The sequence below is a fragment of the Acromyrmex echinatior genome, chromosome 4 (assembly GCF_024713525.1).
Source record: "Acromyrmex echinatior isolate Ae372 chromosome 4, ASM2471352v2, whole genome shotgun sequence".
Classification (NCBI taxonomy): Eukaryota; Metazoa; Arthropoda; class Insecta; order Hymenoptera; family Formicidae; genus Acromyrmex; species Acromyrmex echinatior.
Window position 1 is genome coordinate 6,745,389 of NC_141855.1, and position 13,575 is coordinate 6,758,963.

Genomic DNA, 13,575 nt, shown 5'->3' on the forward strand with positions numbered 1-13,575 from the left:
GTTTGAGATAAGCGTCTGTTTGTAAGCACGTAAAAAGTGATTTGTCGTTTTTTGAAATGTCTGAAATTATGGAACAACGAAGTGCGATAAAATTTTGTGTCCGGAATGGAATTTCTGCAGCCGAAACGTTGAGAATGTGTCAGAAGGCGTACGGTGATGGCGCTTTGTCACAAGCAAGAGTTTTTGCATGGCACAGAATGTTTAAAGAGGGCCGAGAGAGCGTTCAAGACGAGCCACGTGCCGGACGGCCATCCACATCAACTGATGTGATTCACGTCCAAAAAATCCGAGATTTGGTGCTCGAAAATCGTCGATTGACTGTCCGAGACCTTACTGATCTTGTTGGCATATCGGAAGGATCAGTCAAAACCATTTTGAGCGACCATTTGGGCCTCCGAAAAGTGAAAGCGCGATTGGTGCCAAAATCGCTCAATTTTTTGGAAAAACAACGACGCGTTGATGTGTCTGAAACGATGCTTTCCGACTATCAAAACCGAATGAAAAACATCATAACTGGAGATGAGAGTTGGATTTACGCATACGATCCGGAAACTGCCGACCAATCAGCCGAATACCGTGTCAAAGGTGAGCCGAAACCAAAAAAATCGCGCCAAAACAAGTCGAAAATCAAGGTGATGCTGACAGTTTTCTTCGACTATCGTGGTGTGGTTCACTTTGAATATCTTCCGACCGGCCAAACTGTCAACAGCCAATACTATTTGGGTGTTATGCGTCGTTTGCGTGATGCCGTGCGCCGAAAAAGACCAGAATTGTGGGCCGACAACTCTTGGCTCCTTCACCACAATAATGCGCCGTCGCACACATCATTCGTAGTTCGTGACCATTTCGCCAAAAACTCAACTCATATCATTCCACAACCACCGTATTCGCCTGACTTAGCACCATCTGACTTCTGGCTGTTCTCAAAACTCAAAAGGCCACTCCGTGGACACCGTTTCGAGACGATTGAAGAGATAAAAGAAAAAACGACGAGTGAGCTGCGGGCCATACCTACAGACGACTATGTGGCATGTTTCGAAAATTGGAAAAAGCGTTGGCACAGTTGCATTGCAACCGGGGGGGACTACTTTGAGGGGGATGATACGAATGTGGATGAATAAATAATTTTTGAAAAACAAACAAATTATCGATACTTTTTGCCCACAGTAGTATTGAAATAAATTAGGTTTTTTTGCATGCTATAACTTATATTCAATAGAATTCGTTTATATGTATATTTCTCTTCTAATCATTTTATTTCATTATCTAACGAGAATATTAGCGAATAATGAATATGTTCTTAATATGTATTTACAAATGATTCGTGAATATAATAATTATAAATAAAACAGCTGTAAAAGATTTAATTTTGATTTTTTAATTTAATATTTATAATAAACTATCAAATTTATATTAATAGATAAAGAAATATTTAATATAAGTATAATTATTATTTTAAATTCTCTACTTTGTCTAATTCAATATATAATAATAAAGTCTATCTTATATTAAAATCTTATATTAAGATTTGTTTATTACATTATTATGCACAATGATAAACAATAAGTGTATTTCAAACGTTTGACTATTTAATACATACATTATTATTACATTCATGACCATATATTGTTCCAAATATTCCGAAATGTTACTCTTTAAGATGGCAGATAAAATAGACGATGATATTGATTTCCAATATGATAAAAGAGATGCCCTCGATTATATTAAGACAAAGAGGCAGAACGACCAGATAATTTTTTAGCCATGTAGTAAGCTTAAAGATGACTTTAAATTTATAAGATATAATTTTAAAAAATTACAATTTATTTTATAATTTTTAATGTTACGTATCTTGGAAATTAAGCTCTATATTCTTAATTATATTTTTTTCAATTTATTTTTTATGTTAAATCTCTATAGTTCCTATATTCTGAAAGTAAAAGTTGTTTAAAAATATTTTGATATTTGTTTTTTGTTTCTATGTTGTGTACTAGAATTACAAATTCTTGTAGTATAGATTGGGAAATATAGAGAAACATATAGAACACAACTTAGATGTCTTCGAAAAATAACTGTGATTAATGTTATATCTACGGAAAGCATCTTCTAAAAGTTGGCATAATAATATGTCTGAATCAATACCATAGAATCACATTCAAGAAAACAGGGTAATAAGTTTATAACAGATAACACTGAAAGGAATGAAACTAATACTAACGTTTGCCAAGCAAAGCTCGATTAAATTCATGTAATTCAGATGAGATCCTGTTATTTATAAACTTTCATGGTTTAGTCTTTTACCGATTATAATTTATAAAAAATTATTATGCTTAAATTACAAACTGAAATTCTAAAAGAATTAATTCATTTTTATTTTTTTTTAAGACTTTTCTCTCTTAGTATAGCCATATTAAATTATAATGTCAAAAAATAAATAATTTTTTCTTGTATATATTAAAACATATTAATCTCTCTCGCATGTTTATAGTTATATTTGATTAAATAGAAAAATGGAATAAAGAATAGATAATCTTTAATATATATATATATATATATATATATATATATATATATATATATATATACACATATATCACATTCTTTCTATAATTGTAGGACGAATTTAAATATATTTGATCCTCTCTCATGTATTAATAAGACATAATTAGAGTTTTATTGTATAGTTTAATATATAATTTATGCTATCATACACGGATTGATAGCATGCGAAAAAATTAATTTATTTCGATGTAAGATAAGTTTTCTATAATAAACCATAGCTTAAGTTTTAAGTTTTAAGCTGTAAGAAATTCACTAATCACAGTTAATTCTTCTCACATTGATTGGTCAATTTCTTATGGCTGAAGTTAATAGCTTAATATAGAAGGCCTATAACACAAGAAAAAGATTTATGTGTTTGCTTCCGATTTATAATTCAATATGGCTGCGAAAAGAGGAAGCCTTAAGATTTTTAAAAGAAGGAAGAAGAAAGAATAACGCGATAGACGAATAGTTATATATCTTCTAATTCAATCTTTTGAACATAAGGAGTTACGCACAATCAAAGGAATAGGAAAATAAGGAAAGGAAAATAAGAATATCAACTTATCAGAAACTGTATTTCATATGCAGATTTCTGATAGATTGAGATTCTTATTCTCCGTTTTCTGTTCCCTATTCTTTTAATTTTGCGCAGTCCCTAAAAGTTCATTTATTTGTTTGAATACTGATCTTGTGAGAAGTTATAGATCATTCACGATTGCAACCCGCATTGATACACGCGGAGCCACACTGAAAAAGCCAGCGAGAATTTTACATTATGCGTTGCAGTAGACATTGCTGACGAGATTATTGGTTACTGCCGCGTTGATAGTGGAAGATGTATTAAAGGAGTCACTGCGGATGGATAAATAACAGCAACAAAGCTGGCACGACAAATGTATGGCAATGAGTGAGTACGTGTAGAGTATGAGTGTAATATAAATGATATCTCAGAGTATAAAGGGGAGAAATAAAGGTAAAGGTGGGCAGAGCACATGAAATTGACAACACATTTCCCAAAAAGATAATTATACGATACCCTGTCTTTGTACGTGTCTTCACATTCTTTCTGAAAACAAATGGAATCATTGAGAGATTCGAAGGTTTACCGAACCCTATAAGAGACTACTTTAACACGCTGGGCTGTACAAAGCGGAGATTGAAACCAGTACATAGGATATTCAGTAAATTGTAATACAACCAATTTAAGAAAGCCATTTCTCATAAAAAGAAACGTTTGAAAGAATATAATAATTTCTTTAGATTGTGTTTCCAAGAGAGACTACTTTTGGTGAATTTTTCGAAGTAATTAAATACAACAATTGCGAACATAATGGTATGTTTCTAGCATTGAAAATTCGATACTACTACTTCAATTTTAATTAATTGTTACAAAATATTCGACATATTAGCCAACATATAGTCGAATAGATACATTTTTACATTCAAAAAGTGCATTCGAGGAGACGCTATTAGCGCTACATTTGCCATTCTATCTTCATTATTTATTAGACGTAAAACAAAAATAGAATGACACAAACAGCGCTAATAGCGTCTCCTCGAATGCACTTTTTGAATGTAAAAATGTATCTATTCGACTATATGTTGGTACTAATATGTCGAATATCTTGTAACAATTAATTAAAATTGAAGTAGTAGTATCGAATTTTCAATGCTGGAAACATACCATTATGTTCGCAATTGTTGTATTTTATTACTTCGAAAAATTACTACTATTTATAGTTAATAAATTATTATCAGTACTATTTTTTTTTTGGAAATTACGCAATCAAAAACTAAAACTTGATAAAAAATATTTATCGAATATCTTTTTAATCGTTTTTTTCACAGAAAATTGTTTTCTTATTGATTATATCACGATTTATTGAGTATTCTGAAATTTCATCGAGTTAAGATTTGGATATCGTAGGCATGCAACAATGATCCTTACGTTTATCCATGAGTAAATGAAATGCGATAATCAGCATAAGGTTTTTTCTCGCATATCTGTAACACCGAAAATCGAACTCAACGAAATTATATCGGTTTCAATTCTCATTATAAAGAAAAATTATACAAGATATCCCCTAGTATAAGCAACCCCTTTTATTCCTTAAAATTGAAGAAGATAGATCATAACAAGTGAAATTTACATTTAATAATTTCAATTGTCTTCTTTGTTTTAGGAAATAAAAGGGGAGATAGTTACATATGCTGAAACAATAAAATGTTGCATACTATAAAAAATTATAAATACTTCATATTTGTAACCTGTAGAAATTCTATCAATTAAAATTATATTCATGCGTATAAACTCCAGATATACTCCTAACAATGTTGTGCTTTTGGTGAAATCAATATTTCTGCAGAAAATAATTTGATATGTTCAATTTGAATTTATTACTTAATTTCAATTTATTCCATTAAAACTTATGAGATAAACACATTAATAATCTCACACACTTTTGTAATGATTATACACTACTCTATCTAAAATTAAGCGAAAATGTGGCCTTACTAGTTTAACTAGTTAGCTCGCGTATAGATATACGAAGTAACCCATCGTTGCGCGAATACTTGGCGCTACGAACTACTGTGTCTCTTGATTCCATGTTTAAAAATTAATTGATTAAGAAAAAGTTTTCAACTTTTAATATTATAAACAATTTAATAATTTCAAATAAAATTCTGAAAAAAAATTTGAAGACACATTTAAAAAAATAAAATTGATTACTTTCTTTCTCTTTCTTTAATAATCTTCAATGTTTAAAGATTAGAAAAAATACTCATTAAAAGATTCAAAATTCCAACAATGAACTTCCGTGCATTTTTTTAAGTGCAGCCAATATAATTGAAGTTATAACAACATAAAAATTTTATGCATGATATGCATTACGTCCACAAAGACATGCTGAAAACTGTTGAAAAAATTATCAATTTTTACCAACAATATTCTCCTATTAGCAATTAAATGTGCCATTACTATCCTGCTTCAAATTATATCAAATTATAATTCTAACTTTTAATTTATGATTCTAACTTTAATTATAATTCTAACTTTTAAGTTATTTGTTAAGCTAAATCATAAAATGTTCAAGATCCTTAATAATCAGCACAATTTTATTAATAAATTGAAAAAAATATGGAATTGAATTAAGAAAAAGAAAAAGATAGATAAATAACGTACTTCTCGTATTGTGAGTGTGTGTGACATCATCTGAATGTTGACCTGGGACTGACTGGTGGGTAGATTGTCTGTCGAACGTGACCTGGCCAACGATCGGGACCCTGTCAGGACGCTTTTGCTCTTAAGAGCCATTTCTGTGCGCAGAAATACTCGCGATATGTATGCTGAGCTGAGTCCGCGTATCCCAAAAGCGGTACGCAAAAATTTAGCAGGTGTTACCTGTGAAAATTAAATTATTATTAATTGAATTATTATTTTCAGCAGCATTTCTCATAATTAAATTCTTGTAAGATAAAATATCTAAACTTCTAAGTAGAATATTATTATTATACATATGTATGTATTTAGATATACATATTTAAATCATTATTTTAGTTCATATTTGAAATTTTTATCAAGAAAGTATGGATCTCAAAACAATATAAAAAATATAAAAATTTCATAGATTGTTTTATTATGTCTGAATATCTGTGTAAAATTTGAGCACAATTCTCTTATTATTTTAAAAATTATTTAATTTTTCGTTAGTTTTAATTTTTATGTAAAATCGCGTTTTGCAATACTTATTTGATGAGGAAGTAATACTAAGAATTAAATCAAATTTTAAACACATATACTGATCAAACAATAATATTCGTGCAAAAGTTCATTTATATTCACTTGTTCGTTTAAAAAAATTTATTGACCTAAAACTATAAAAAAAATGTGATTATTTTGTTGCATAAAATCATTATAAGTCAAATTAAAATTTGTTTTTTTTGCAATTTCAGGGAATATTCACGGCTAATATTATCAAAATTTTTTGATATTGGTTGAGATCAGATTATTTTATCTGATTGTTTGATACTTTTAGCTGATATAATATAGCCAAAACATCCTTAAATACAAATATAATGTTTACTCTTTCTCTTGTTGTCTAATATTATAGTATATTAGTTTCTTTGTGCTTCTCAAATTTATTTCTTATGTTATAATTATTCCGCTAAACACAATTTATTTTAGATTTTGTTACTCACTGGCATTTGTCTGCAAAACTTTGATAGAGCGGCATCTATCCCATTCTTCGAAATCTCATTCATCCATTCAGAATTCTGCGGCGATGAATGCTTATAAAATAATAAAACTATAGCCATAGCTACCCGATAAAAGACCTGAAAGCAATTGATAATAATTTAATTTAATTATTAAAACTTTATAACAAATCGCGTATAAGTCCAAAAAGAACAATTTTATCCACTATGCTCAAAAATGCTTGCAAAACAACTTTCCGTTGGCACTGAGTCAAATGTCAAATTTAACATTTGTCCTATTCCTAGAATATAAGTGCATTGCTCAGTACACATAACGCGCGCATGATCTTTATCTGTCGGTTGGGTAAACGCCAATTTTTCTCGCTCTCATATGTGCGATAGATGAACGGTTTCACGTGCTGTTCTTCGACTGGTTCCTTGAATGCATAACAAGAAGTAAAGTTCGGAATTTTCCGGTTGGCGGACGGTTCAAACCAGTTTAGACTCGGAATTCATGATAATCGAATGATTCTAACAATTCTTCAAACTTTCTTCTCAAAGTTTGAATTATTCGAAATCTTTATTCGCGTAATTGTCTATCGTAAAATAAAGAACACAAAAATATACATTTGTTTCACTTTCTAATTTATAATTTAATGTGTGCTAAGGAAGTCAGTATCTCCTTATGTCTTTGATCGTTTTTCTTTGCAATGAATATTGTATTTTCATACGAATTTTTAATATCTAATCGATTTAAATAACTATTTAAACTTTTAAATATTATTGTCTGAATGATTTGATCAATTGCGTACCAACTATACGAATTGTTTAAATTTGAAGTTCGAGCTTTTAATTATGGCAAAATGTACATTTCGTGAGTTGAATATAATTTATAAAAATTATTCATAGAGAGTTAGCGATCATATCTAAACTCACCTTAATGCCTTCATGAAGAAAACAGTCCATAACCCTGACTAGATGTTGAAATGGAAGAAGTTGAAGAATCCACCAGATCCAATCCATGTAGATTCTTTCTGCTCTTGAACCGGAGCAATGCCTCGCTAAATGTACAGCAGCTGATTTCTTAAAATTATGAAATCGAAAAATATACATTATATATATTATATTTTATATACACATGCATACGCGCGCGCGCATACGCATACATATCGCTAGAAATCTATTACTGCTTGTAATTTTTTGATAACAAATAATTTTATATCTTAGATTCATATCTCTTTTATATAATTTCAGTGAATGTATATCGATCTGGAGTAATATCGATTAAAAGAAAGATAGATAAAGAAGTTTATTCTACCATGAGATAAAGTATTGAGATAAATATAAGATATGTCGCGTAAAATATTATAAGTCATTTTCTCCGAAAATAATAAAGATAACAATAAACAATTTTTTCCGTTTTTAAAGTTTATTCTAAGATTACTATTTGATAAATAGAGGTACCATTAACCCTCCCCACCTCTCTCTCTCTCTCTCTCTCTCTCTCTCTAGATGTATGACTTAAGATTTTTTTAATCGATAATGTAAATTTTTTTGCGATATATGACTTAAGATTGTTTTAATCCAATCGAATCATTTAAATAATAATTTTAAATAATAACAATTATTATTAGGTTAAATTTTGATATATAGATCGTAAAAAAGATTTCTATATACATTGAAAGATTCTATATACAAAGAAAAAATTGGCTGAATATCGCATAACATTTTTTAATTGGTTGCAGCAGCCAATTTTTGATTGCGTTAGTCTATCAAGATCCTATAATGCAAAAATTGGCCGCTGCAGCATACCATCTAATTTGCTGCAGCAGCCAATCTTTTCTTTCAATGTAAGAAAAATAATAATGATTATGATATAAAGTCATTTTAAATATATTTATATTTAAATATTTAATATAAAATTGATAAAATATATTTTAATTACAATTAGACGATAGATTCATAGGATATCTACCGTAAATCTAATGGACGAAATGTAGGACCTATTATCGTTGCTTTTTTTGATTAAATGATTTATTACATTAGTTTTTTTAAAAGAATTTTAGCACAATAATTTCCGCGTTTGACTTCTATATGCCATTTTATCTTTTATTTATTTGAATTGTCACTTGTCAAGCGTCCATTATTAATCTTATATGTTTAATTATATGAAATCAAAACTTTAGGAATTATTGTTACTTACAACATGTTTCTTAGTGATTTGTTCTACCGTTTTCCACGTAACTTCATAAAGAAGTTTGGTTTGCGTGATGAACATTTTCTCTTTGGCAGCTACCAAAGTAGCCATACAGTGGTAACATTCCTCCTCTGAAAAATAACATTCTCAAAATAACATAAGCAGCAGTTTATCGCAAGTAAACAAAATCCTTATTATAAATTTGCTTATTTTAGACTTTAATTCTAATTGAATTAAAAAATATATAAAAATCATGATCTACAAATAATTGTCCAGTAAAAATAATACTATAAATTATTAAATTCATATATTTATTGACTCAATTAAATATAATTTAAATTAAATATAAATTTCGGAGCTATTCGAGCCTGGATAATTACGCCAATTTTTGTATTACAAACTTCTTTCACAAAATATAATCTATTGTATAGTATGTAATGTATGTATTGTATAATATATAATTGTATTTTAAATTGTTTCACTGAGGAGGACCTTGAAACATTTAACATAATAGATTATATTTTGTGAAAAAAGTTAGTAATACAAGAATTGACGTAAGCGAACTAGCTCGAATAACTCCGAAATTTATATTTAATTTAAACTATAAATTATGAAAATTATTTATAAATTATTCATAATTAACTAATATTAATAATTAATATCTTTATCCATCATTGTACCGAATAAACTGAAAATATAGAATAACATTTTTCCATTCAATCATCCACTTTTTTTAGAAAAATAAATATTGAAAATTAAGTTGAATGTAGACATATTCTATACTTTATACTTTTTTCTATATTTTATATTGTAAAATATTAAAAAGTATAAATAACCGTGGATGCTTTCTAATTGCGATATCCCTAGATACTTTCGTGCACACGCATTCTAAAGCCTTCGGTTTTCCCTAAAAACTGTAAGCTGGTTACACATTTCACGATCCGAGAACTCGGATTGAGTTCTAGAATCGTGGACACAAAGCTTAAGAGTGCAATTTGGTTCGTGCATTTTTTGTCGTACAACGAGAGATCCTCGGATCTCTCCTACAGCCAATCAACAGGCTTGAGAAATTTGTCATACGATAAAAACGCACAAATGAAATAACGGCCTAATGCTGTAATCATCGACACAACATTATACATCCATACTCAGCCCGAGAGCTACTAATCGGCTACGTAAGCTTTTATTTTCTAGTGATAATTAAATAGTTACTAACCGCGGCTATAAACATAAGAAGAAAACGCAGGAGAGATAGAGATGTCAGTTCCCATCACGAATTAAAAAATACTAAAGCATGGACATGGTACTAAAAAATAAATCTAACTCTATCCAAAATCGCGATATAACGTACATATTTTGTTCCGACACTACGTTTTGTGCATTTCTGTGTACATTTGTGTCAAGATATGCTAAGTAATTGGAAAGCAATTCTGTTTATATTTTATTTAAATACAAATATAACCAATTTGAAGTTGTTTTTTGCATTTTGAACATAAATTCGTAATATTTTATTTAAATAAAGTAAAAAATAATTCCTGTAATTTTTGATGTGTCAAATTATTATTGTGTTAAGCTATTGTTGATTTAATACTGAGTTAATGTTATTTACCTGGTACAAAATGTAAGAGAAGTGCAGTTAACGGATAAAGAGATGGGCTGTATGTAATGTCAGGACAAGCGTATCCTAATACAGATACGATTCTGTCCGCCACGTTTCTGCCCTTCCTCGTCAAATTGTAAGACAAGCAATGCGTACTATCGACAAACGGCGGTAGCATGATTGATTTTTCTGGTAATTCTGCAAATAAAATATTTTAAAGCTTATATTATATTAGGCCCATTTTTTGTGGCTAAACTGAAAGTGAGAAAGAAAATTTTAGTGCAGCGATGAACAAAAATATTATTCTCGAAAAATATCGCGTACAAAAGTATTATAGTGTACGTTATATAAATTATAAATTTGCGTTTGCGATATAGATTTAGGAATATACATCCATTGATTACATCTTCTGCACTTTTCAATAATTACATATTCAGTGTTTCCATAAGTCATTTAAAAAAAGTGTTGCAACTTTTTAGTGGGGGAGTGTACAGATATATATATATATATATAATATATATACATATATATATATATATATATATATATATAAAATCTTATATCTAGTCGCGATGCTCTATTCTGTTTATGATCCTTTTGTAATCAATACAAACAAACTTATAATAAAAATACAAGTCGAAGATTCATGTAATATATTAAGTATTTATTAACCTGTCGTTCCAAAAACCTGGTTAACCATGTCCCAGTAGAATCCGTCGAGCATGTTCTTGCCGTGCGCGTGCTGATCGCAGAGCGCCGGCCAGAGCTGCGTCCTGATGCCGTTGTTAAGTGGCCAGGCGTTCTCCCGTATGATCAGCTTCGCCTCCCGCTTTCTGCCGGCCTGCAGCAACGTGTTCACCTCAGCGAAAGTTTTCAGTATCTGCTTCTTGCTGGTGGGTGATTCCGGATGGATGACAATATTGCTGGTGTCGACATGCGGTGGGAACGCGTCGTCGATGTCGGTGACGTTCGTCGCCTCCTCCTCGACCACCGACAGCGTGTTCGGCGAATTGTCCATCGGGGAGGCAGTCACTAACATCGCTTAACAACTACGGCACGAGATTCTTCATGGCGACCGCTCCAGCGATTTTTCACGCACCTGCCGCTGTCTACGTCATGTCTTGGGACGTTTCAATTTTCATCTGAGACAAAGAAGATTGAAATATACATAAGTGGACGAGTTCGAAGACTTTTGAAGTAGATAGATAAATATTGTAGGATATTTTGGAATATATTACTGATAAATTTATTTTACAATTAATGAAATAAAAGCAATTTGATAATATCTTGTCGAACAAATGTTAAAAATAGATTTTATTTATATATATGTATATATATATATATATATATATATAGTACAATATTTTATTTATATAACATACAAATTAAATTAAACTTTTATATATTTCATTGTATATACTTATATATCTATTTTATTTATATGGTAACATACAATCAAATTTATATACTTTTTATTTAAAATTTTTTTATTTTCCATTATAGTATCTGCTCCCGCTAAGTTTTTTCACTAATCCAAATTTATCATTTGGATTTCATATTCATGTAGTAATATGTGTACAAATATCATTATTTGCATAATCAATTTAAGGGAGTCTTCTTATCGATAATACAAAGAAAATTTTTATTTAAAATTTCTTTTAAAATTTTTTAAAATAAGATAGAATACGATAGAATATTTAAGTTTAATATATATTTTTCTTTATATCTTAGACTACAAAAAATGTATTAGTATATAACTTTTGCTTAATAAGATATGTATACAAATACACATATAGATGTTTATTTTTTTAAGACTGTAATTTTGCAAATATTTTGTCACGATAATTTGTGAACTGAAATATCGAAATAAATCAAAGCTCATTTTGTTCTCAACAAATTGTTGCATCTGCTAAACTAACAAAATTTTAAAAAAGTTATTAACATGTTATGCTCACGCTTATATTATAAATATAACTATTTTTCTTATGATAATATATAATTTTAAAAGGAAAATTGGAGACGTTATAAAAAACACTAAAAAATATATGTGTGAATGTGTGTATATATTATATATATATATATATATATATATATATATATATATGCATGTTATTAAAATTAATTTTTGTTGTATAATAAGTTTAAGATATAAATAAAAATTGTATCAACTTTCTTTATTATATTTGATTTTATAAAAAAAAATTCTTAAGAGACTTTATATTATCAATCGGCGATGAGAAGATCCTCTTAAAACAAGTTTAGTTAAGGTAAAAAAAAAAAAAAAAAAAAAAACAATAATATTCATCATTATCATGAAAGAAATGCAAAATATTCTATTTCTTTACATTTATAAAAGAAATAGACACTTCAACCATTATTAAATTAATACTTCCATCTCTATATTACAAGCAATAATAAATAATTAAATTTTTATTTGTTCCCTTATTGTACATTGCCTCATGATTCTAATTTTCATTTTGTGTACAACTCATATGTTTATAGACTATAATTTATAGATATGTATCCTTTAGAGCTTTGATTATCTTCATAATCAATAACTAACTTGTCAAATAATCCCTATAACATTTTATTAACAGGAACAAAATTATGTATATTAATTTTTTTTATTTAATATATGAAGAGAACGATCAGATTGGGGATAATAAATTATGCATATAATTAAAAATTTTATTGTGAACAAAATTTTGTTAATTGAATTTAATCACTGATTAAATTAATCAGGGTTTAATCGAAGTCTCTTTTAGATTCGAAAGATAATTTTATTTTAAAACAATTATAGAACGGATTTAATAGGCAGTACTACGACTCAATCCTTTCTTCACTCGCTCTACGACACAATTAAACACGGTCGAATAACGCACGTGATTGCGGCATCGCTTGAATTTCGTAAACTCGTGCGAGCTTCAAGATAATGTTTAGTGCTTACTATGCACATCTGTTGGTATCGCGTTGTAATAATATCCTTCTCTCCTGACGTCGTTATCGCTCACTCGCCCGCGGATAATCCCTCGTGCGACCG

At 29.1% G+C, this 13,575-nt stretch overlaps 1 protein-coding gene across 9 annotated transcripts in view; it reads right to left on the bottom strand.

Moving 5' to 3' along the window:
- sky (GTPase-activating protein skywalker) overlaps nucleotides 1-13,575 on the bottom strand; it is a 33,884-nt gene that overhangs the window by 7,338 nt on the left and 12,971 nt on the right. For 7 of the 9 annotated variants that reach the window (XM_011066833.2, XM_087405377.1, XM_087405376.1 and 4 more), the window contains 7 exons: nucleotides 11,208-11,677; nucleotides 10,545-10,733; nucleotides 8,942-9,066; nucleotides 7,675-7,821; nucleotides 6,745-6,879; nucleotides 5,729-5,947; nucleotides 3,581-3,610 (listed from right to left, as the gene is read on the bottom strand). In XM_011066833.2, coding sequence (XP_011065135.1) covers nucleotides 3,581-3,610; nucleotides 5,729-5,947; nucleotides 6,745-6,879; nucleotides 7,675-7,821; nucleotides 8,942-9,066; nucleotides 10,545-10,733; nucleotides 11,208-11,574 — 1,212 coding nt within the window. In that variant the 5' untranslated portion in view covers nucleotides 11,575-11,677. The remainder of the gene's footprint in view (nucleotides 1-3,580; nucleotides 3,611-5,728; nucleotides 5,948-6,744; nucleotides 6,880-7,674; nucleotides 7,822-8,941; nucleotides 9,067-10,544; nucleotides 10,734-11,207; nucleotides 11,678-13,575) is intronic. The other 2 variants (XM_087405380.1, XM_087405378.1) reach the window with 1 other exon arrangement.